The 24643-nt window shown below is 45.3% G+C and overlaps 1 protein-coding gene across 1 annotated transcript; it reads right to left on the reverse strand.

Annotated features, from left to right (window-relative positions):
- Positions 1-266: 266 nt before the first annotated feature.
- On the reverse strand, positions 267-19883 carry GATA3 (GATA binding protein 3). The gene is made up of 5 exons (XM_007935442.2): positions 19643-19883; positions 16680-17216; positions 10811-10956; positions 5139-5264; positions 267-551 (listed from the first exon to the last, which is right to left on the reverse strand). Exons 1-5 carry the CDS (start codon positions 19881-19883, stop codon positions 267-269), a joined length of 1335 nt encoding a protein of 444 aa, XP_007933633.1.
- Positions 19884-24643: the final 4760 nt, after the last annotated feature.

The following is a 24643-nucleotide window of genomic DNA, read 5'->3' on the forward strand; positions in this document are numbered from 1 at the left end:
ATTTTTTTTTTCACAGCACTAGAGACCCTGTTAAATAGGGAATATGAGTCTGAATGGCTTATTCACAAATGGGATCCAGATTCAGTGGTTGAGAACACAGACACCACAGTGAGCTCCTTTTCAAAAGTGGCAAACATCATTTTGCTTTCTGCCTTCAAAAACATATCCATCGGTTTTAGGCTTCATGATACTGCTCCTGCAAAAATGCAAGTATAAGGGGTTGGAGGGACTCTCGCTTGGAGACCGTTAAGCATCAAGCAGGGAATCTAACCCATGGCGGTGACCATACTGGAAGGATGGTGAGGTCCAAAGGAGAGGCTGGACGGTGGGTGCATCGGTGTTGGAGTGGTCAGCATGTGGCTGGAGTGGCTGAAAGGTGAAATGTGGCTGAGGGAAGACATGTGTCTGGAGAGGGCGGCTGGGTTAAACGAGCTGCTCTTGGGGAAGTCCTCCAGCGTGTCATGCACCTTTTTGCACTTTTTGGATTTGCTAGACATTTTTCGGTTTCTGGTCTGGATTCCTTCCTTCTTCATAGTCAGGGGTCTGTTAATCTAAACAAAGATGAATTTTTTTTTTTTTTTTTACTTTTTTTGCTAGCTCTAAAATGGCACAGGCTTCACACACCACCACGGGTTCCTCAGACTGCCCCAGATCAGGGGTCTGCTTTCAGTCGGCCCCTTCCTCCCACCTTTTCCTGCTTCCTTCCTAGCAACCCTGACAATTGTGGTCTGGCACAGACTAGGTCTGGCTGCGGGGTGACTGTCAGCTTCTATCAGTTTCACACATCAAGAGACCATAGTGAGGTGTCCCAAGCAGAGTTTATTAATTCTGTTCATCAATATTAACAATTTAGGGAAAACTTTTCCTCAGGGAACTTTGCCTTTCCAAGGACCACATTTTAGAGCTCTACTCAGTATTTTAGTTCTAAGGTAATTAAAATTTAATGACTTTTCTTATTTTATTAGAGTTTCCTTAAAACATTTCATGAGAAGGGAAGCAATTAAGGAATCTTCAAGAGAGAAACAACATTTTGTCCACTCCTCTGACAAATCTGTTTAAAAGCATCACCACAGTTATCTTGAAGAAATGGATTATACCAATCTTAACAGTAATATTTGATTGCCTCTCTTTTACTTGACTTTTTCATAATAAGAGGTGCCATAAATCTTCCTCTGGAATTTGTATGTTCTGGGATCTTCCTTAAACATAATTTCTTGCCCATATCACACCAACATCCACTGCAATGATTGAACATTGTAATTTCTACCGGCTTCTAACTAGACAAACATCTAAACAACCAATCAACAAATGTTTAATAACGATGTATTGGGTATAAAACACTGTGCTAACATGAAAGTACACTCATTCTAAAAATTCAAAGCCAAGAATGAAATAGAATAAAAAGACAGTAGCAAGAACCTGCTCTTAAGATCACTAAACTTCAGTCCCCATGACAGCACACTGTCTCTCTCCTCTTGATCAACCCTTGTCTTTTTCCCAAAATGCATTTGCTTTGGGGACCCAGAATCAAGAGGCAGCTTTATAAAGCAAACAGTGACTACTGCTCACATGGAGGCAGAATCAGATTAACCTCAATAACAGATATCTGCCCCCCACGGCAAACTGCACATCTGGCCATGTTTCCAGGGAAATGTGGCAAACTCCAGGGGTGAATGTCAGAGTTTTAGTCATTCCTGACTCCCTAGAGAGAACACATTATCTTCCACCAGGCTCCTCAAAGGTGGAGAAAGAGATGCCTATGGCTCAAACGCTACTTTTATGCTCTAAATGCTAGGAGATGACAATTAAGGAACAGAGACTCCAGATGGCCAAGAGGGACCAGGCTGCTGACAATGCTTGTGGGAGCAGCGCACGCTCGCACGCACGCACACACACACAGCTTCCTGGAGCTAAGCAAGGAGAGGATACATTGGGGAGAAAGGACTTAGAGCCAGGCACTGGAACTGAGACCTTATTTCCCTCTGTGCCAGGAAGGCAACGTGAGTGACGACAGAAGAGCTAAAAGGTCACTGCCAAAAGAGCATCTCAGGGATCCTTCTTCATAGTTATAATCAAGATAAAGATGCAGCCTGCAAAGATGATGGGAATCGACTGCCACATCAAATCTTCACCAAGACAAATGTCCAGATACACAGCCCTTTATGCTGATATCTTGATATACATAGCCGGATATCTAAATATAATATCTAGTTACAGATAGCCACACAAACCCAGATAACTAGTTACAACAGTACCTAGATACACTGATAGTGAGATACACAGTTATCTAAACACCTAGATAAGAGGAAAGGGACTTATGGCATGCATGTAGATACCTAAATGGGCAAAACAAAACACAACAATGAAAATGTTAATAGATAGTTATCACTTATTGTTAAATACACATAAATCGCCTCCTTTTATAAATTCTTACTAACCCAGAGAAGACGGAAAGCTGTATCCTGTTGATGAACTCACTACAGTGAGTCTGTCTCTTCCCAGTCACTGGAGTCCTGACATGAAGACAGGAGCTAATTAAGAATACGGTGGGAAGGAGCAGTAGGGAGGGCTCCTTGACTTTCTTTGATATTTCATATTCTTCACAAAAATTTTTTTTAGGTTGAACACAAGTGAGATCCTAACCCAACACAGTTAACTGCTTTTTTTAGGAAAATTATACAGCTAGCTAATTTTCCATAATTCCTGTATTTCCATGGGATAGTAAGTATATATATATATATATATATATATATATATATGTATCTGTATATCTATATATATGTGTGTGTGTGTGTATATATATATGTATGTATCTATATGGAATTTATTACAAGTTCATTAGACTTTAAAATAAAAAAGGGGTTTACTTTCCAATGATTCTCCTATTCATCCTCACACTGCTTAGTTCCCAGGGAGGCCTGCTAATACTCTGAAAGCCAGAATGTGTTCATGGATTCAAGGCAATTCAGATCCCAGTTCTGACTCTCATACTTCATCGGCCACACTACTATGCATAAGTTACCATTCTGAGTCATCACTTCTTCAAATAAAACTGGAATAAAAATAATGTCTTCCCTGTCAACATCATGGAACTATGTGAGGCTCAAAAATGATCAAATAACACGTAAAGTCTTTGAAAATTAGAGATTCAGTCCCCAAATAATTTTATAAGCTGTGCTAAATGACTCGGGAGCTCTGGTAGCATAGTGGCTAAGGCATTTGACTGCTAACCAGAAGGCTGGCGGTTCAAACCCACCAGCACTCCTCGGAAGGAAGGTTGGGCAATCTACTTCCGTAGTGATACTGCCTCGGAAACCCAAGGAGGGGTCGCTATGAGTCGGGTCTGACTTGATGGCACACAACAACAACAACGACTGGGTAGCCAATAAGCTCTAATATCCCAAATCTTTCAAATTTTAATCACAGATCTTTTTTATCTCCACTATAGCAAGGAAGTAAATTCCTCAAAGTGAAAATGGGATTTGGATTTAATTGCTGATTACTGTGCCCGTAGCACAGACCTGGGATCTGTGGGAGAACACCCAATCACAGTACGATTCTAGTTTGTTAGCACCAGCCCTGACTGGCCCCACGTCAAGAGGAGATACTGCAGCCAGGGAGGTAAGTTTTACAAGGTTCCTGGGAATCACAGTAACTTGTTCCCAAAAAGTGAAAAAGGACTAGGGTGCTGAGGTCACCCCAAAAATTCTCCTGTGACTAGAATATCTAACCAGAACAGCTTCTTCCCCAATTCCCAGGTATTCCTGAGTAAGATGAGTTTGTTGCCAGAATGGCCCTGAGCAAAAAGCTCTGCCTCTTCCCTGTTCAGTCCTAGATGTTGCCAAAGTTAGATTGGCAAAGAAGCTTTAGGAGAATCAGAGGAAAGTTTTTAAAAAATAATAATAAATAATAATAACAATGAAAGACTGAAATGAATATTCTTTGTTTGGGATGAACATCAACTTCAGGCATTTTTAGGGTCATGGTCTGTCACCTAGGGTTGTTTCAGGGGGGAAAAAAAAGGTATTATAAAATGGGAGGACCCCAAATTAAAAGATTAGAAATGACACAGCTAAACCCAGGTGACTGCCAAGTATCACTCTGCTGATCTAACTCATTGCCATCGAGTCAGAACCGACTCATAGCGACCCCTCCTTGGGTTTCCAAGGCGGTATCACTACAGAAGTCGATTGCCCAACCTTCCTTCTGAGGAGCAGCTAGTGGATTTGAACCTCTAGCCTTCTAGTTAGCAGTCAAATGCCTTAGGCACTACGCCACCAGAGCCTACTGCTAATATGATATATATAGAGAGAGAAAACAGTTTCTTTTCCCTGGTGTAATAAACTCACATTGCTGCTTTCCTCAGAATGTCTCTGCATGTGTAAGCCAGTTAGGACAAAGACATCAGATGAGATCTCTCATTTTATTTCATGTCTTTTAAAATTCATAGCACAGGTTCAGCCAAGACTTTTTGCCCTTCAGTAACTGACTCGGTCCCCTTAGTTTCAGGATTTCATGTGCCATGCATCACAATTCTATTCATCTTTTTCTTTTAATCTCATTCTCTTTTTGCAAAAAGGTAAAATACAAGAAAATATCAAAAGGAAATTGGTGATATTGTTGTGTTCTAGGGGGAAGATTTTTTTTCTTAAAAACCCAGACCAGGCCCACCAAGCATATCAGATTGCTGTGATGCACAATGTTTTCTAATCTATATACTATGTAGGTTTGTATCCTTGTCTGTTTTTAAACCTTTTGAATCTTCAGCAAAAGAGAGAAAAACCCTCAACAAGATGGACTGACATAGTGGCTGCCACAATGAGTTCAAACACAGATGCGATTGTAAAGATGGCGCAAGACTGGGCAGTGTTTCATCCCGTTGTATGAACTGAAATCGACTCAGTGGCACAACAGTCTTAGCAAGGCCATGTTATACACAAAGATGAGGAATTTTTACTTTGAAAATACAGTAATTTTCTAAACTCAGTCCCACTGCACCAATTATTTGAATCCTAGCTGTTATTCTGCCCAAAGAAGAGAAATTCACTTTGAGCAGGGGATCTTGAAAGGGTAGTGGTGATGCTACTCAATGGGCATCATCAGAGAGACCCATTCTTGGGGGTTACAGTTACACTTACATTGTGCAGCTTGTAGTACAGCCCACAGGCATTGCAGACAGGGTCTCCGTTGGCATTTCTCCTCCAGAGAGTGGTAGTGGTAGTCTGACAGTTTGCACAGGACGTACCTGCTCTTCTTGCTGCCGACTGGGAGTAAAGAGATAGAAAAGAGGATAAAATCAAAACAAACATTAAACGTGTTTTCATAACTACAGAGGGGACTGAAAAAAAAAAAGAAATTATCATTAAAATCAAAACTAGCAAGTGGCCCACATAAAAGTAATAAAGATCCCCAAAAGTTGCCTCACGAAGGAAAGTGTAGGCAATCCACTCACATAGGAATGTATCAGACTGTACTGCCAGGGTCAGAGCAACAACCACAATTGTTCTCCAGTGTGAAATTCAGGATCAGAAAGCTGGCGTCACCTCTGTGAGATAATTATCCCTCCATTTTTACCCCACAAAATTCACCAGATGTTTAATTTTTATGAGTAGCAGTTTTGATTTAATTAGACTAATTCTGGTGCCTAAGGCACTTCACTGCTCACCAGAAGGCTGGCAGTTCAAACCCACCAGCCACTCCTCGGAAGGAAGATGGGGCAATCTACTTCTGCACTGACACTGCCTCGGAAACCCAAGGGTCGCTATGAGTCAGGTCCGACTCAACGGCACATAACAACAACAACAGACTATTCTGGTACCAGGCTTTCACAGTAGCCCTATTTATCAGGCTAAGGCCTATACGAGGTCTCTTTCAAGGAAACTTTGCAGGAAAACTAACTCTCAAATAGGCTCCTGGCCATCAGGATATACTAACAGCAAAGGAAGAATAAACCCAAGTATCAGTGGCAATCTATAGATCCTAGATAAAGAAATGCTAGATCATAAGGAGTGCAGAGTGCTAAGAGAACAGTAAATTATCTCTCTAAGCAAATGTGTGTGGTGTGTACTCATGAGCTAGAGAATTTAGGAAGTGCCAAGCAGGACATCCTAAGTCAACAAGACTCAGACAAATTTGCAGGGGTCCTAAGTTTACACAGCACTCTTTCAACCTTGGATACCTGGCACTCCCATGGGCGACAGCCACCTTCTCTCTCTTTAGGTAACGTATAGTTAATGAGATCAACTAAAAAGAAAAAAAAAACAAATTCACTGTCGTCGAGTTGATTCGACCCATAGCGATGCCTCCTTGGGTTTCCGAGGCAGTATCTCTACAGAAGTAGATTGCCCAATCTTCCTTCCCAGCCTTCTGGTTAGCAGTCAAATGCCTCAGGCACTTGTGTTATTCCTATTCTCTCATCTCATCCTCTTGAAATTAGGCATTTCCTACTTGCTGTTCATAGAGTAGAACAGAAGCAGGTCAAATGTCAGCCTCAACTTGGATTTTAATTTCTTGGTTGTGTCACTTCCTTCATTCCCCTTAAAAGGGAGATTTTATTTCACTTTTTGACACATTTTACATTTATAAAGTGACTGTTCTCTATGACTATACTGTTGTTGTTGTTGTTATGTGCTGTCGAGTCTGAACCAACTCATAGAGACCCCTTCTTGGGTTTCCGAGGCAGTATCACTACGGAAGTAGATTGCCCCAACCTTCCTTCCGAGGAGTGGCCGGTGGGTTTGAACCGCCAGCCTTCTGGTTAGCAGTCGAGTGTCTTAGACCCTATGCTACTAGAGCTCTTTGACTATTGTTACGTTGTTATGTGCCGTCAAGTCGGCCCCGACTCATAGCGACCCCTCCTTGGGTTTCCGAGGCAGTATCACTACGGAAGTAGAATGCCCCAACCTTCCTTCCGAGGAGTGGCTGGTGGGTTTGAACCGCCAGCCTTCTGGTTAGCAGTCAAGTGCTTTAGCCACTATGCTACCAGAGCTCCCTCTTTGACTATACTGAAGGAAAAAAAAACTAAAGTTTTTGAAAGAAGATGGAGTTGGGTCACTTCTAGCATATACCTCCCTCTCTCCCTCTCTCCCTCTCTCTCTCCCCTCCACCACAGAAAGAACACTTTACCTCTAAAATTATTCCTACTGCTAGATGCTGATATATTATTATAGTAAAAGCAGGAGAAAGATGAAGAATTCAGCTTGTCTTTATCTGTGATCAAGAAAATCTGGTAAAATGTGGAAGGGAAACTAGAGAGATGATGCTGTACTTTTCTATCAAAAGTTTATCAAGCAACAAGTTGGACCAAACACCCAAAGCTGGGCCCAGTATAGGAAACCCAAAAACCTAATCTATTGCCCTGGAGTCAATTTCTGCTCATAGTAACCCTATAGGATAGAGTAGAACTGCTCCATGGGGTTTCCAAGACTGCAAATCTTTACGGAAGCAGACGGTCACATCTTTCTCCTGTGGAACAGCTGGTGGGTTTAAACCGCTGATCTTCTGGATGGCAGCGGAGCGCTTAACCACTGTGCCACCAGAACTCCTAGATGTGGGAAACCTGGTAGCAATTCTGAATTTTCCAGATTGATTATCTCCCTTTCAAAGTTACTAAATTATGCCCTAAATATATGCCACTATAGGCTCTCAATAGCACAGCCATGACTTTTTTTTTAATTCTTTATTCTCTGTATTCTAAGGAATTTGAAATCAAAAACGGCCTCTCTATCAAATTAAGCAGCTTCTAATTATTTGGGATTTTTTGTTTGTTTTTTGGTTTTTTTAAAATAATTCACTACAGTCCATGAGTGTAGATTCTAACTCTACATGCTGATGTCTACATGCCTTTGGAAAACATGATCTTCCAATATTCAAATAATTGTTTCACTTGTGTGTTCTTGGGAAGAAGGTGCTACATTAAATCAATGCCTAATGATTTTGACAATTATGTTATCATGTTATTATTATTACTGACTTTCTGTAGCTTTTTCTTTAAAAAGAAATACTCCAGTATAGTACACTAATACTTTATTAGTGTAGTTATAGTACACTAATAACTACTCAGGCCCCCAAGTCTCCCAGTCCAACAATTTTGAATACACAGTATATGGACAGAACACTAAATGATAAAATAAGAGTTCCAAATGATGAGGCTCACTGTGGAGTTCTTTGCATTATACTGATAGTGACATTAATATAAGCAGGCTCAGAATATATCTCTGGTACCATGGGTTTTATACTAACTTACACATAATCTCTAAGAGCTACACTGTTTGGTTCAGTAGCAAGAGGTAAAGTATATTAATAAAGCAAGCTTCTTGGCTTTTTTGCTAGTTGTCAGACGTATGAAAATCCTGGCAACACTAAGGAAAAAAAAAGTCATAGCTCTTCCCCCTCGATCATTTCTTCTATTTCTTGCATTCATTTATTCAGTGTTAGAAACACATCTCAGGGAAGAGCAAACTGTATTATGGGCTGAGTGGGTGTCAATAAATCTGCAAATATGTGAAACAAAAATAGCGAACTGGGAAGAAGGAGCTAGAGTAAAGGGACAGGAGACATAGGAAAAAAGAAAAAGAAAGATTCCAGGTATTCAGAAGTCAAATATTTCTAAGGGCTAAGAAACCAAAAATCCTAAATATGCTCCCAGTGTTTGCCTCAAGTGTAGGATTTCTCTAAAACTAAAAAGATAAAATCACTCAGAACAGATGATTAAGAAATAAGTAACAGCTTAAATTGTGACAGTAAATCAACTCTAGAATTAAAAGCAACTATTAATCAGAGAAGGCGCTCTGGTGGCGCAGTGGTTAAAGCATTCATCTCCTAACCAAAAGGTCAGCATACTCCACAGGAGAAAGAGAAAGTGGTCTGCTTCCATAAAGATTTACAGCCTTTGAAACCCAATGGAGCAGTTCTACTCTGTGCTGCAGCATAGCTATGAGTTGGAATCAACTCAATAGCAGTGGGTTTAGTTGTTTGTTTGTTTTAAATTACTCAGCATTCTAGAGATTTCTTATGAAAGGTGAGTGAAGACAAAATTATATAAAACAGACGTAGACCCCTCTTCTACAATCTGCACTGACAGAAATCCCAAGAAAATGTCAAATGTACTCTTCCTTATCAATCAGCCCACAGGATGAGACTTTTACCCTCTCTCTTTTTCCTTCTTTACTTTAACCCTTAAAAAAAAAAAAAAAAAAAAAAAACCATAAGGTACTATAATTTATTTTAACAAGAAGGTTTTTGTTGTTGATTTTTTTTTTTTCATTTCTTTTTTTATAAAAAAAAACTAAGGGCCAGGTTTTGAGTGATTCAGAACATTCTTTTGTGGTGTGATCATATTCATTCTGCGCTAACACCTCCAGCCATTTTTTTTTTTTAAACACTTCTTGTTCTGATACGTTCAAACATCTTGATGTTTAGGTTGGGGAAGCTGAGTTGTTGTTTATGAGTTATCTCCAGAACTCAGATATCCGGCAGCTTTTTCCTAGGAAGTTAGCTTTGCACATAAGAGAAAGGAAAAAAAAAAAAAAACTGTATGAAGAGAAGTGGGGGAGTTTGAGAAAGTTGAAGGAGGGGGAAAAGATCAGAAAGAATAAAACCTAGAGACCAAGGACAGCCAAAATTTAAAGTCATGTGGGTACTTCCATCCCTAGAAAGTTTTTCCTTTTTCTAAAGAGGATGTGAAAAGTGTTGAGTTGCATTAAAACCTGATGGGGAGGACAAATAATTCTGTAAAAGGAATACAGGGTCGTGTGTGTGTATGTGTGTATGTGTATGTGTGTGTTTCCCTTAAAATCTGATTGATGCTAATTTATCCTTTAGTCTGCATGGGGAAATTTCCCCTCCTTGCCTCTCTACTTGGTGAATGTCATCACCACAAAAAGCATTTTGATCTCTTAATTGTGGTTAAAGTTATCATTTGCCAAGCCTGATTTTATTTGTGTCTACTGCATACAGTCACTATTCAATCTGGCCAAAGACAAGTTTACAAACAAACCTCTCCTGCTAATTTTCCTTATAAATGCTTGAGGGTGCCAGGTTTTCTCAAGTATCCCAAAAGGTCAAGATGTTTAAGAAAGAAAGAAAAATTATCTCTCCACCGATAATAATTCAAAGGGAAAATAAGACCAAATGCTACGTGAGACCAAGAGACAAGACAGGAATCACAAAAATTTTTCCCACAGGAATTACCTGTAAAGAGTCCTCAATTTCTACAACCAAAAAAAAAAAGAAAGAAAGAAAGAAAGAAAAAGTCCATTAGGGTCAATGGCTGGCTGCTTCTGAAATTCAGTTAATTGCCCCATCAATCTTAAAGCACCCTGGCACAGAAGATTCATCACCTGCACTGATGATACAGCACTGAATCTGTGATAACTTCCTAGGACCCCACCTTCTGCTCCTTCACAAACATGTTGTGGATGGTACTCAGGACATGCCATGCTCATACTAAATTTCTCTGTATATGAAGCAATGATTATCAATGCATTTTCAATCAGGTGCCCTGGTCCTGTTAAAGTAATCAGTCTCCTAATAAATAAATTTAAGAGGTGATAACCAAGAAGGCAGTATCCTTAAAAATTCGATGAGTAACTTAAAGAACATGAAGGAAAAAAAAGAGAGCTTTTCTGTATGTCAAACTTGAAAAGAGAAAACAAAGTAAGACAGACCAAAAAAAAAGCTCTCCCAAGCAAGCTGACATGATGTTGAGCTGTCCTGCCAATTTCCTGCAGAAAGCTCTCCTTCCTGAAGAGAGGAAATTAAAAACACAAAATAGTTAGTGTTGGATCAGTGCTTCCCCAGGAGGACTTACCAGCCTTCGCTTGGGCTTAATGAGGGGTCGGTTCTGTCCATTCATTTTGTGGTAGAGTCCACAAGCATTGCAAAGGTAGTGCCCCGTCCCATCTCTCCGCCACAGTGGGGTTGAGGTTGCCCCGCAGTTTACACACTCCCTGCCTTCTGGAAGCAAGATCACACATAAGTCACTTATGGAATGAAAACACACAGAAAAACTAACAGAGCTTCGATTTAGGATGTACAATAAAATGAGAACATTTTTTCTTTCTTTCTCCTTTTTTGGGGAACTTTTCTGTCTCTACCTCTTTTTTAGGAGCTCTGGTAGCATAGGTTCTAAGGCACTTGACTGCTAACCAGAAGGCTGGCGGTTCAAGCCCACCAGCCACTCCTCCTCGGAAGGAAGGTTGAGCAATCCTACTTCTGTAGTGATACTGCCTCGGAAACCCAAGGAGGGGTGGCTAAAGACGGCACATAACGACAACAACCACCACCTCCTTTTAAGGTGCTCCAAAGCTGTGAAGAGCAACTATGTGGCCATTCATGGCACAACTATTCTCTGTACACATACAGCTATCCTCCGCAAAAGTGGCAGGTAAATAAATAGCAACAGAACCTGATTCTTGGCCTGGCTGACTTTATGGGGAAGATCAAGCAGAGCCAAGGAGGAAGGCAAATTTCAACTTGATATATTTCCCTGAGAAAATTCTAAGCCCTAGACGATGGCAAAAGCAAAACATTCCATTCATTTCCCTCAAAGGGGAAAAAAAGGAAAACAAAGGTGACCCATTATCATCACTAGGTCTGACTATATAGATTGATTAAATAATGAAGATTAGGATGAGGAAAAAGGAAAGATTAATCCATGGCTAGATAGATAAACAGATAATAAATAGATATATAGATTGATCAATGGGCTGATTGATTTTAGTAGCTAGGCCTTAGATTTCACTTCCAATAAAACTAAATGTCCCTGCCTGGAAAGGAATAGATTAAGACCCAGCAGGGTCCACTCATTCCTTATCTTTTTTCTCTCTGGAAAATGCCAAGGTTTCCCATAGTGTACCAGCTACTTTTACAAGGACTAAAGTTTAACTGTGACCCCAGCTAGCTGGAGGGAAACCTAGTGCAAACTTTAGACAGGGAACCTGGAAAAGAGAGAGGGGGAAAGGAAAAAGGTAAGGGGGGAAGGGGTGGGAGGGACGGGGTGAAGATCAGAAGTAGATTAAGAGATGAAGCAAATTAAACCGAGGAGGAGGGGGAAGCTCTTGGTCGGCTCATTAAGCAAGGCCTGCCTGCAGTTGCTCTTTTTCCGAAAACAAACAAACAAAATAAACAAAAAACTGGCCAGGCCAGGTTCAAGCAACGTTTCCTCCAGTGTGACCCAGACCCACTTCCAGAAAGCTCCTGAGAAGAATCCCTTACAATACCAATTTAGGACACAGGGGAGTTTGCTAACTGATTTATTTTCAACTTCTGCGGGTGGAGAAGATTTCTAGGAGAACCTCCCCTGCTTTTGTGGGGCTGGAGGGAATGTGGCAGGAGTAGCATCTAGCTCTCCCGAATGCCAGCACAGAATGGGGACTGGCTTAGCCCCCTAGGGACCGAGTGGGGACCTCCAGTCACACTTCCCGCTAAAGCTACTGCCTTGCCCTGACCCCCCAGGCCTGGACCCCTCGGCCCTGAATGAACTGAATGGCTGCACCAGAGTTGTTCCAGCAAGGAGGCTGCCGAGGACTACAATGGAAGGGAGGCAGTAAAGGGGTAGGAGGGGAGAGAGATGAGCTATAAAAGTTGTTTTGTTTTGAGAGGTTCATCAATTAGCACCCATCTACAAGGAACTCCAGCGGCTTGGGAATTCTGACTCCCTAAAAAGAGGAAAAAGCTGGCTTAGACATCCTGGGAACCAATTCCACCTTTGGAAACCCCTCCAGACCAAGTATGAGGGAACTTGGAGAAGTCATACCTATGAGTGTGTGACCTCCAGGGGCAAGTTCAGAAGGAAAGTACTTTTGCAAATGGAAATGGGTTTTCAACTAAACTCAATAATGATGTTGAGTAGAATTTTTGTCTATTTTGCTTTTATTTTAAAAAATATTAAAGTCATTAAGAGAGATTTGCTCTTTTAACTTCATATTCAAAAAGGGTTCTTAACTGGAGGTCCAGAGAGAGCTTCAAGGTATCCAAGAACCTTGCAAATTATCTATATTTTTAAAAAAGCTGTGCCTGTGTGCCAGTGGCAATTTGCCATGTATCCAAGTGCTCCAAAAATTTTTGGACTGAACTACATTATTTGGGGTCAATATAATCCAGACACTTTTCATTTGGGGTCCAAAGTCAGAGATATGATAGACTAGATGTGAAGGAGGCATGAAGGAAGGAGGGAGGATGAATGGGTGAGGAGGAGGAGGTACCAGCCATGTAGTCTTAGCCATGAGGCAGGCAAGCCCAGCAGTTTATATGCCCCAAGTAGGCAGTCAGGCATTTCCTTCTCAGGGGGCAGCAACACTGACCTCGCCCCTGCTGGAGCTGCCAGGCCCACCTCCCATCTTGCCAAGATAGGCTGCTCAAGTTCCCAGCCATCTTGTGCCTTTCCTAGTTAGGCACTGGACAGAAGGGCCATGGGAGGCTTCACTGGCTTCTGGCTTCTGGTTTCTTGCTTCCTCCTCCTCCACCAGCAGCAGTAGCACAGACTGAGTTGCCACTGTGGTGGAGGGTGAGGGGCTGCTCGGCACACCCCTGCTCGTAGGCACCCCTGGCACTGGGGGGATCTCCCAGCCTGACATGATTAGTCTGATTTCCTCTCTTTTGTCAGGTGGTGGGGAGGATGACTGCTTCCTTTTCAGAGAGACCTTGAAAGCTAGCAACGGTTCCCTCTTCAGCAAGGTTCTGCACAATGGAGCAATTTTCTGTTTAGATTCACTTGGCAAGTTTACGATTACCTTGTGTTGGGTGTTTTTGTTGTTGTTGGTTTTCTTCCTTACTGCCTCTAGTCTGTGACTTCAGCAAACAACCATTTTCCCTAATGGAGGCCCTGACTCCTGCTTTCTTTCTCTTTCCTTGCTCACTGCCTGGTGTGGGCAGCTCAGGCAGACACCTCTCTCTCTTAGGTGACAAGAACCACAGAGCTATGAGGTCTCTTGACATTCAACAGTCATTTTAAAACACTCCTTTCACCTCTGGGTTTGGCCTTCTTCACCCAAACCTTGAAACTAGGCTGGACAAAAGAGCATAGGAGGGAGGGCAGGAGATTAAGAGGAAGGAAGAATGAGATGCCCATAGTCGAAAGGAGGTCCAGGAGTCAAGAAATGGCCCTTTGCAAAAAAGTCTTTGCCTTTTGTTTGCAAAGATATATCCCAGCACTGAAAGCCCAGATGTTAGAAAAGCAATAGGTGCCCTAACCACAGCTTCAACCGTTTTTCCAAAATACTACCACTCTTTCTTCTCTTGTCTCCTCCGTGAGCAAACGCTTTTACAAAGAAGAGGTTAAAAAAAAAAAAAAAAAAATGCAACAACTGAAACCAAGAGAATCTCCTCCATGAGAATTCCCACCACTTCTACCCTCTTCACACAGGTTTCTGGAAACTTCCCCTGCAAACTCCCATACTCCCAAAAGCCCCAGCTCCCTGGCTGTCCAGGTGTGCTGTTCTAGGTTTTTGTGACTGTGAGAAAGGAATAAGGGGGAGGAAGTAAAAGCCAAATTTATATCACCATCCCCCCTCTCCCTTCTCTGCCAAAAAATATATAATAGGTATATAGATGTTCCTACTTCTGGGTTAGACAAACCACAGCTCTTTTTTCCCCTCAATGTTCAGAGTCTTAAGGAAAGAGATAAGAGAAAGGAAAAGACTAAATTGAAGGCAGAGGTATGCACAACAGAGGGGGAGAAATCAAACACGGAAATGTGGGCAAAGACACCAGAGTCCTTTGGAAAAGTCGCTCTGTCCCCTCCCCCCACACAAACCACTACACCAGCCTCAGATACCACGATCTTCCCCAAAACTTACAGCTCTACCAAAAAAAGAGAACTTTTTAAAAAAGCCCATCACCACCTCAAAATGCACAGGTTTGCTCTCCTTTCACCCAGTCCTCAAGCCCTGATCTAATTCCCGTTTCTCTGAGTAAAGTTGTACCCCAGAGTTCTTTCCAATTCTCTGCCTCCACCTCCAAATCCAGCTCCTGACAAGGCATTGGGGCCACTTTTCCTCCCACCCTGCTCTCCCTTCTTCTTGCTTTCTTTTTGACCCCACCAGCTTGCCTAACTCACTCTCTCTCTCTGTCTCTCTCTTTCTCTCTTTTTTTTTCTCTCTCTCCTGCCTACTTTCATGTACTGAACATGCAGGTCTGAGTTTTTCTGTCAGCCTAACCGCATCCGGACTCTATTAAAGTTCTTGGCGCGGGATAAACAATGCAACTGTCGCGTGCAGCAGTCTGAAAATAATTGGATTAGCTAAAACATATCAACTAAATAGAGACAGTCCTGCTCAGGCAGTCGGAGTAAATGTCACCCTGGAAAAAACCCTGAAAACTGATCTCATGGTCACTGGGCTTCCAGAGTCCTACCTCTGAAGTTTTTTAAAAGCAAGGCTTTGGAAGCTCTGCTTCAAGACTCCTCATCTCACCCGTGGAAGACAACTGATTCTCACTATTTCTTTTTATATAGAATCTAGAGAGCTGGAGAGCAGAAGCAAGAGAGTTGTAGTGGACCAAAGCAGACCATGCCCACACTCACATGGACAAACCTAAGGGACACAACAACCTTCACCAAATAGTATCAAAAATACATAGTTAAATCTTCTCTCAGAAAATCCCTAACTCTCTGATTCCATTGCTTTAGTTAGAAGCAAAACTGATGGATTATTTTATTTCTAAAGCAAAATTACCTTAGCTAAACTAGTGTTTTATGTGGAGTTTTTTCTTTAAAACGCAAGTGACTACACTGATAGAATAAGGATGAATAAAAGTGTGGTGTGCTTCCTGACTGGGTTTGCTTTTTTGAAAGAGAACAAGCAGAGGAAACAGAGACACACAACTGAAGACTCTTTTTCAGTCCTTTCTATGTTCCCTGGCTTCCGATCGATTGAGGATAAGCCCTAATACACATTACTGTTGTGCTTGGGTTGAGAGCACTAGAAGAAGCTGTAGGTAACTGGGCCATTTAATGTTTGATTTCAATTCACTTGTGTTTTCCCAGCACAGAGCCCACTTCTTTCTCCTAGAAGTTAGGATGAGAGCCCCCTTTCCCAGGCATAGATAAATAAATAAATAAAAGTGTGTGCTGCTTTTGCCAGGTTCCCACTCCCCACCCCAAAAAAATTATATATACATACACACACACACTTTATTTATCCCTGTCTATATAAAGGTCTGCCCTCGGCTATTGACTGCATGACCCCCTTTGAGCTGAGCAGGAGAGGAACAGTCAGACTGACACAGAGGCCAGAGGGGTCACAGGAGGGACCTGTGTTTGTTTAGGTTTGAGGAGGTTTCGTTTTAGCATTAAACACTAAAGATTTATTCCCTTAGCCTTCCATTTGGTCTTGGAAATGAGTAAAGGTTACTGGCAGAGCCAGAAGTTCTGCAATGTGAAGGAGAGAGTAGCACTTTGCTTTTGTTTGTCTTTTTTCCTTTTCCAGTTCAGGGGGGGTGGGGTTAAATTAGATCCCATCTCCCTTACACATCCAAGGAAAGGAATCAGAGAAGACACACCTCATCCTTCCCTAGTGGGAAGAATAGGGAAAAAATCAAACCTCAAAAGGGTTAGAAACACCAGAATGCTCTCCTGAAGCGCCTGACTGCTAGCTCTGTTTTCCTTGCCCAGGATTAAGGAGAAGGGACAGGCAGGCAGAAGAAAAAAGAATCTCACTCAGGGGAGAGAAGGGTCTTACCTGTGCTGGATCTCGCCTTAGGCCTCGACTTGCATCCGAACCCTGTGGGCGAGCCTCCCAGCAAGCTGCTGGGAGGGAAGAGTCCGGGGCTGTACTCGGGGACGTAGGGTGGGTAGGTAGTGATGGGGTGGTGGGCCGAGGAGGAGGCCCCTCCCAGGGTAGTCATACTGCCGCGGGAGTGCGGCGACTCCAGCTTCATGCTGTCCGGCAGGGACACCTGGTACTTGATGCACTCTTTCTCATCCTGCCGGGCAGAGCCGGCTGATCCCGGAGTGGACAGGGACGGGTCCGGGGAGACGTCCTTCGGCGGGGTGGGCGGGAAGGTGAAGAGGTGTGGGCTGGAATGGCCCGCCGACAGGGAAGAGGATGAGGCTGGGGGATATACCGAGAGGGGCCCTGGGGAGCCATGGTGGATGGATGTCTTGGAGAAGGGGCTGAGGTTCCAGGGCGAAGCGCTGTGGTGGCTGCCCAGGGCTTTGCCACCATCCAGCCAGGGCAGGGATCCATGCAACAGCGGAGGGCGGCACACCTGGCTCCCTGCAGTGAGGAAGATGGAGAAGAAAAGAGAGATTCGGGTTGAGAGCAGCCCTATGAGGCCCTCAGACACACCTAGGGATCCTCTTTCTCCCACCCAAGCCTGTAACAAAATCCCCAAACACAGACCAGAACGAGGCAGGGCTCAAGCCCACTGTCTCCAATCCAAGTGCTCTCAGGAGTACCTTGGCCAGCACACATTAGGGTAGAGGGGAGACTGTTCACCCCTCTCTCTGTACAAGTGTTTCCTCAAAGACAGGGGAATTAAGGGACTGTGTCTGACACCAAGAGGTGCTGAGAAGGCATGGAGAAGGGCCCCTTGGCTTATTTGGCCTCTCCAGATACACTTTCTAAATCACATTCCCTGAGGTTTCTCTCTAGAACCTGACTTGATTTATTAGTTTCCTTCAATGGCCCAGAATCTCCCATCCCAGACTTAATCCCAATCAGCCTGATAAGAGTCGGTGTGAATGATGAGACTAAAAGAGTGAGCCTGCCCCAGACAACTGCTTAACACCAGGATAACACACCAACCCGGGAGAGGCCCTGGCAGCAGTGTCCAACTCCTAATGTTGATAGGCCAAGAAGGAGGGTGCTTGGGCGAACAGAGAATGCACATTTTGGGGTATTTTCAAGTAAACCTAATCCAGCACTTGCTCATAACCACCAAGGCTGTTTCCTAAAGGCCTAAAATGGGACTCACAAGGAAATTTTAATTGTTCAGGCTGTTGGACAAAGTTTCCAAGGCTGGAGCCTGGAATGGCTGTTTTTCTGCTTTTCTCACCCTCCCAAATCCTACAAGAGAAGAAAATAAAATATGTTGCATATGCCCTCAAAGCTGTGATTCCAACAGTGCATGATGGGAATTTTCATCTGAGCTCCTGAGATACACAAGTGTGGTATGATATGTATAATTTTAAGCCAACGATGATTCCTACAGAGTTTATTTAGCATTCATTTAAAACACAAATATAAGGTAGCTGTATCTCATACAAGTCCACACACCGAGAGGGGTAAGTTTAAACTTCATGTAGTACAAATCCACATATTATTGATCTTTTAATCCAGTACCTGCATCAGCATTTGACATTCTATGTAACCATTATGAACAATATTGAAACTAAAAATATTAAGAGAGAGGAAGGGGAGGAGAGTTAAGAGGGAAGGAGAGTTCTCTGAACATGAAGGGTCAAGATTCATGTTATGCAGGAAGTAGTACAGTAAATAATATTAAGTCTGCATCTACTGCATTTCCACTGAACTGCTGATCTGCACAGAATAAGGGCCAAGAGCGCCCCATCCGCAGAAACGATTGTTTAAAACCTGGTGACAGCAGGGCAGAGGGCTCCTGCTGCCGGAGGGGCTCTGTCACCAGTGCCGCGGGCTTTCTTAGTAGGGCACCTACGCTGACCCACGGTCTGCCTAGACTGAGAACGCCTCACATTTTCTCTGCCTGAAATACTTCTATTCTTTAGGAACAAACTTACAGCTGGAAAGTACTAATAAAGCTTTTTTCCTAAATGCATAGGGCTTCGTTTCTTCCTTTACAATTCAGAACTCTCCTAAACTTCGCAAGGTGGAAGGGAAAAAAAAAAGGGAGCAACTGGAATCTCTCCTACTTAAAAGAGAAACCCTGATGAATCCTAACTCCTTGGGAGCTCAATGGGGCTTCTGTAGGCCGGAGGGGACTAAGGCCAGAGTTGCGAGGAGCCTGCAATGAGGCACCTAGAAGCAAACACTCAGGAAAATTCTGTGCAGCCGGGAATATAGGAAACCTCATCGATCTCAAATTTAAGACGGTTGGACATTCCACTAAAACCTTTACAAACACCAGAATCGCATTTCTCAAACCCAAAAGGTGAGAGACCTGCTTAGAAATTGAATGCAGTAGCTTTGGGGAAAGGTCAAAGGAGAGCGGTGTGAATCAAAACGTCTCTCCGGCCTTTCTAGAAATTTGTCCAAGAAATAAACTCAGGAACGCTGGCAGAAGCCCCCTAGAAAGAAGTATGGGAATCAAGGAGTGCTAAACCCTTTGGAAGAACCATGTCCAGGCGGAGATTGGCCAGCTCCGGCTACCGGGTCATGGAGCCCCGGGCGGCGGAGGCAAGCCTTGGCTCCCAGCGCCTTAGACCTCGGGGACCCGGAGCCTCTGGCCCGGAAGACAAGAAACTGCAGCTCGGCGCCCGCCAGGTGGGCATCTGGCCCAAGGACCAAGAGCCGCAGAAATGCGCCTGTTGCGACTCTTCTTAAAAGTACACGCTCACGAGTGAGATGACTTCCTCGCCCATTTCCGGGCCCCAATTGTTTTAAATGAGCCGGTAACGGCATTTGGGGGCTTTCGCTTCGTCTCTCCACCCCTTGATCCCTCCCTGCCTCCTAAAAGGGAGGGGACCGCTCCGCACGGGTCCTCGCACCAGGGGCGGACTCACCGTGGTGGGTCGGAGGGTACCTCTGCACGGTGGCCCTCACTGAGTTTCCGTAGTAGGATGGGACGTGGTTGCCTTGGCCGTCGATATTAAAAAGTACATCCACCTCCTCAGGCAGAGGGTACTGCGCTGGGTCCATGTAGGAGTGGCCGAGGCCGGGGTGGTGCGTGTCCGGGTGCTGCCCGTTGAGCACTGCGGGGTGGTGGTGGCTCACCCAGCGCGGTTGGTCCGCCGTCACCTCCATGGCCTCGGCCTGCGCTCGCGCCCTCTCGCCGGGCCCCGGAACCCGCGCGCGGAGAGGGAGGGCGGTCGGGCTGGGAGGTCGCTGAGCTTGGAGGCTTTGCAGGTGCTGCTGTCGTCGGAGAGGTGGAGTACTCTTTTAATTGTTTTCAGTGAAGTGGAGAATAGGAAAAGTGAGGAAATAAGTTTTTTGCTTTTTAAAATATATTTTAGGCGCAGTTTAACAGAGAAAAGGGGAAGAAAAAAATAAATTCAAAAGTAAAAAGTTACGAAAGGATAAAAGGGGACTGAATTGTAAAGGAGGGCGAGGACGGTTTGAATTTTCTGCAAGTGAGGCTCCTCTGCACCCTGTGTCCTCAATGGCTCCGAGACTGAGCTTCTTCTCGGGTCACCTGCAATGCAAAGAAGGGGGGATGAGCAGGTAAGTACTTTAGCACCTGAGTTTATGAAGTGGCACTACCTACCCTTGAGCCGGCCGGGCCCGGCGCCCGCGCACCCTGCGGTGCCGCGGGACACGCACACACGCGCGCAAACGCACACACCTACTGTGGAATTCGGAAAACCGGGACATTGCCCGAGAGGGGAGAAGGCTACTAACTACATCCCGAGCAGGCCGGTATTCTGGAGCCCTGGACTGAGCAGCTCAACTTGGGAGAACAACTCCCCATTGCCCTCCCTCCCTCCGGGGGCACAGGTCCCAGGACCTTCCAGCCGGTAGAAACGCTCCAAAAGAGGAGAGTTTGATTTTAAATTTTAAAAGTCCTCCCAAGTGGAGAAAAATAATCAGATTTAAAAAAAAAAAAAAAATTGCCAGTACCAACCTGGGTAGCGAGGAGCAGAGAGGAGGAGAAGGCGTACGACCTGAGAGCAGAAACTGCTCACTCAGATTGCGTGGCTCGCTCTGTCTCGCTCTCTTTCTGTCTCTCTGTCTTTTCCTCTCTCCCTCTCTCAGTATTTTTTTTTTTTTTTTTTACAGGGAATGCATTCTTTCTGAAAGTATCAAGACGGCGCCAGGCAGCTCAGTGTTCGCAGACAGCTGTGGCGCGACGCAACTTAAGGAGGTTCTAGTGTCATCCGCGCCGAGGGGGGAGGAGCCTGGCTCTGGTGAGGAGGGGACTGGATCCCCGGCACAAGGAAACTGCAACCCAAACCCGCTCCAGGACTTCACTGTCCCTCCACAACCCCCCGCCCCTCCTCCCGCCCCTCCACTGACCGGAAAGGGGCGCCGCGGAGGGCGGCCGCTGGCGGATTGGGTGGGCAAGACCGGCCGAGCTTTGGGGCTGAGGGGGCGGGCAAGAGCAAATTCGCGCTCTGGCCCTTTAAATGTGGCTTGGGCTCCTGCCGATTCATTCGGGTTCGTTAGATTATTTCATCCCGGTGAAACCGGCCTGCCCCATTCATAAAGTTAATTTCTAAAGGCAGACTATTCTCGCCGCCCCCCCCCCAAGATTTTTTCATAGGCAAAAAAATGCTTTGTCCAATCCAGGATATTTCGGACAGTTTATTTATTTGGGATGTACGTAAAACTGATAAGGAAAAAAAATTTTATTATCAAGGTACTTCGAGACTTTGCCTCTTGTGCAAATTTCCTAAAAGATTGAGAACTAGGGCGAAGGACTAAGCCGTTGATCAGAATGGCCGTGTTATTGTTGTTGTTAACGTTTTGCCCAGCTCTTGATGTTAACAAGCCTCTCAAATGAAAGCGATTCAGCTGTTCCAACTGTCCTCTCTAGATCTAATTTCTGTAATCAATGTTTGTTTTTGACTTGAGTGACAAGTGATAGAAAGAGGGAGAGAGGAAGAGAAAGAGAGAAGAGAAAGACTCTAGTAACTAGATTCTAAGTGCAGAGTAAATGGAAGTAACTCGGGTCTTTACTCCAGTTACCGAACTTTTCCTCCTCACACCGTCACCCAGCCCGGAGTCTTACTTACTCCGGCTCCGGCGTTTCTCCCCCAGCAAAGAAAACTAGCCCCCCTCCACCGACCCGAGCCCTCGGCCTCCCGGGCTGGACTCAGTGACGACCTTTCCCCGGACTCTGCCGGTCTCCAAGACAAACTGCCGAGTCCTGCGGCGCGCCTCGGACGGAGCTAGGCTCCCAGACTGGCCCATGATAGGGGGCGGGACGGGGCGGGGCAAGGAAAAGGAGCCAATCACCGACCGAGGCTGCGGCCGGGCCGCGATTGGCCAGCTCCGCGGGTTCGAAGCTCCTTGGCCTCCTTCGGTCTTTTGAGCCACTGCATCCCCTAGCGGTGCTGAAGATCCTGCAGCTGACAGTCCTGAAAATCCATGCTGACTGGGGTCGGGCGGGAAAAGTTCCATCCTCTACACATCGCAAGGAAATGTGTTCAAGAAGAGAGTGTAGGTTCTCCCTCAAGTATTCCCACAGACAGAGCAAAGAGCTTGCTTTGGGGTCTTTTTTATTTTTTAATTTTTATTAGGATTTGGGTGAAAGTCTACAAACCAAACTCATTTTTCATACAGCATTTCATACATATTTTGTTTCATGACAGTGACTTCAATTCCTCACAATGCAACACCTCTCTTCTCACTTCCTCCCGGTAGTTTGGGGTCTTATTTGTGTTTTTTCCAAGATCTAAGGATCAAACTGAAGACATTGTGCCCTCTTTGCCCCTCTATCCCATAGAATTCCTAACAAATACAAAAAGTCAAAATAGAAGATACCATTCTTAAAAGTAATTCGGGATGTGAGTGGGTGGCTTATTTAAGAAAGTAATCCTTGTAGAAAGACTAGTATAATGCATTTGGAAGAAGATGTGGAAATGTAGGTCCTTAGGATGTTGGATTGGGAGCTTTTCTTGAGTCTCGCCTTCTTAAATCTGATGTTGGTTTGAAATCAGGGTTGAATTTCTAGGTGTAGAACAGGAAGAAAATCCCTCAATTAAATGTTCCCAGTCGTTTCTCTTGAGTTCAGTTAGTCTCTCGTTTATTAGGGCGGCCCCGTAAAGGAGCATCGATTTTCCTTTCACTCTGACCACTCTTCTCTCTAGGGCCAGTCAGCTGCCAACATCTCTCCAAACCTTTTAATTATTTAGTTTCTGTCTAACGTCCACCGGAAACCATTCCATAAACAAAGAGAAAGGAACGCACGCACATTTTTGCTAGGAGCCCGGGATTAAGATTAAGGATAAAAGCAGAAATAAAAAAAAATGAAAAATACTTCGCGCGTTATTCCAGGACGTAGATACGCAAGCCTGACAGTTCACAGGCAGGAGGAAAATCCACAACTATTTGGTTCTCTGTGCAAAGACCTGGGAGCCAGGGACAAGAAAAATATGGAGTCGTCCTAGGGAGAGAGAAGCTGCAGACAGAGAGCAGGACGTGAAAACGTTAACGTCTAAAACTAAGAACTACTCTGAAACACATACAGCAAACGTTAGTGAGAAGGTGCCCTTCTGGGGCAGGGGCTCCTGTCCATAACTTTGGTAGTGGGGGGAGAGTGTTCGTTTTAATTAAATCACAAGTACCGACTCCGACTGCACTGGGATGGCGAAGTCACCCCCTTCTTGGAAAATAAAAGATCTCGAAGACCCTCTAGGTCTGGGTGGTTTGGAGCTGGCAGAGAGTGGTGGGGGGCTTGGGGCTGGATGCCCGCTGTAATGGAGCCAGCCTGTAGGGGGTATTTAACATTTAATTCCCAGCCGGTCCGCCCCTGTTCCCGGACTGACAGTGGGTAATTGGGAAAGAGGACGTTGCTCTTTTGATGGCCCGCGCCGGCCAGTCTCGCCGACGCCACACTGGGTTTGACGTCACGGGCCCAGCCCCAGAGCCTGGAGCACAGAGCAAGGGGGAGGGAAAGAAGGGGAGGGGGTAACCGGGGAGGGAGGGCCGAGGTCGGCCCCGGAACCGACCGGGAAAGAAGGGGGAAGGGAACGAGGCCGGAGAGAGGCAGCAGCGAGTGGCCTGAGGCGGAGAACTGGCTGCGGGGGTCTGGGCCAGGCCAGGCGCCGGCCTGACCCGCCTGGCTGGCAAATGCAAGCCGGGCTTCCTCCTCAGTTGGTGGGCGGGGGAGGGGAGGGAGCTCGAGGCCAGGAAGAAGGGAAAGGGTGGTCCTGAATCTCCATTTTCCGTAGCCCGCAAAGCTGATCCTGACCTCCTGCAGAGACGCCTCAGCGCCCTCCTGCAAACCTGAGGACCCCTTTTCCCCGGGCAACCTGGCTCTGGCCTATTCTAGCAAGTCCCCCCTCCTCCCCGGGATCAGTCGGCGGAGCTCCGGTGGAGGATACCAGGAGGAGACTAAGGAGGATGCTGCTGCAGCCGCTACAGGGCCCCGAGCTCCTCCTGTAGGGAGCGAGGCCTCTATCACCAGGGTAAGGGGCTGTCAAACGCATGGTCACCTGGGACCCTGGGGGCGAACATCCTGGAGCCCAGTAGGCGATGGCTTGTAGCCATTAGTCCCGGAGGAGCGGAGCTTTGGTGCTCAGGGGGCAACAGAAGCCGGTTTGGCCTATCTTTAAGCCCAGGCCTCAAGGCTGCAGCTTCAGGCGTCAAGTTGAGCGAGAAATGTGTGCCCTCTTGGGGAAAGGGTAAGGAATAGAGTTTTACATTCTCTTTCTAGTTGAGGTAAGCCAGGACCACACACACACCTCGACCCCAGCACAGGTCCCTCCTACCCGCCCTCCGGGGGGCGCAGAGACACTAGTGGGTGGAAATGGGGAAGCGTGTCCCGCATAAAAACCAGAGCCGGTGGCGCACAGGAAAGGAGCGGCCCCCCTGAGGTCACCCTTGGGTGGCAGGATTGGGAG

Source organism: Orycteropus afer, unplaced genomic scaffold (assembly GCF_000298275.1).
Source record: "Orycteropus afer afer isolate SDZICR_OR568_19922 unplaced genomic scaffold, OryAfe1.0 scaffold00028, whole genome shotgun sequence".
NCBI lineage: Eukaryota > Metazoa > Chordata > Mammalia > Tubulidentata > Orycteropodidae > Orycteropus > Orycteropus afer.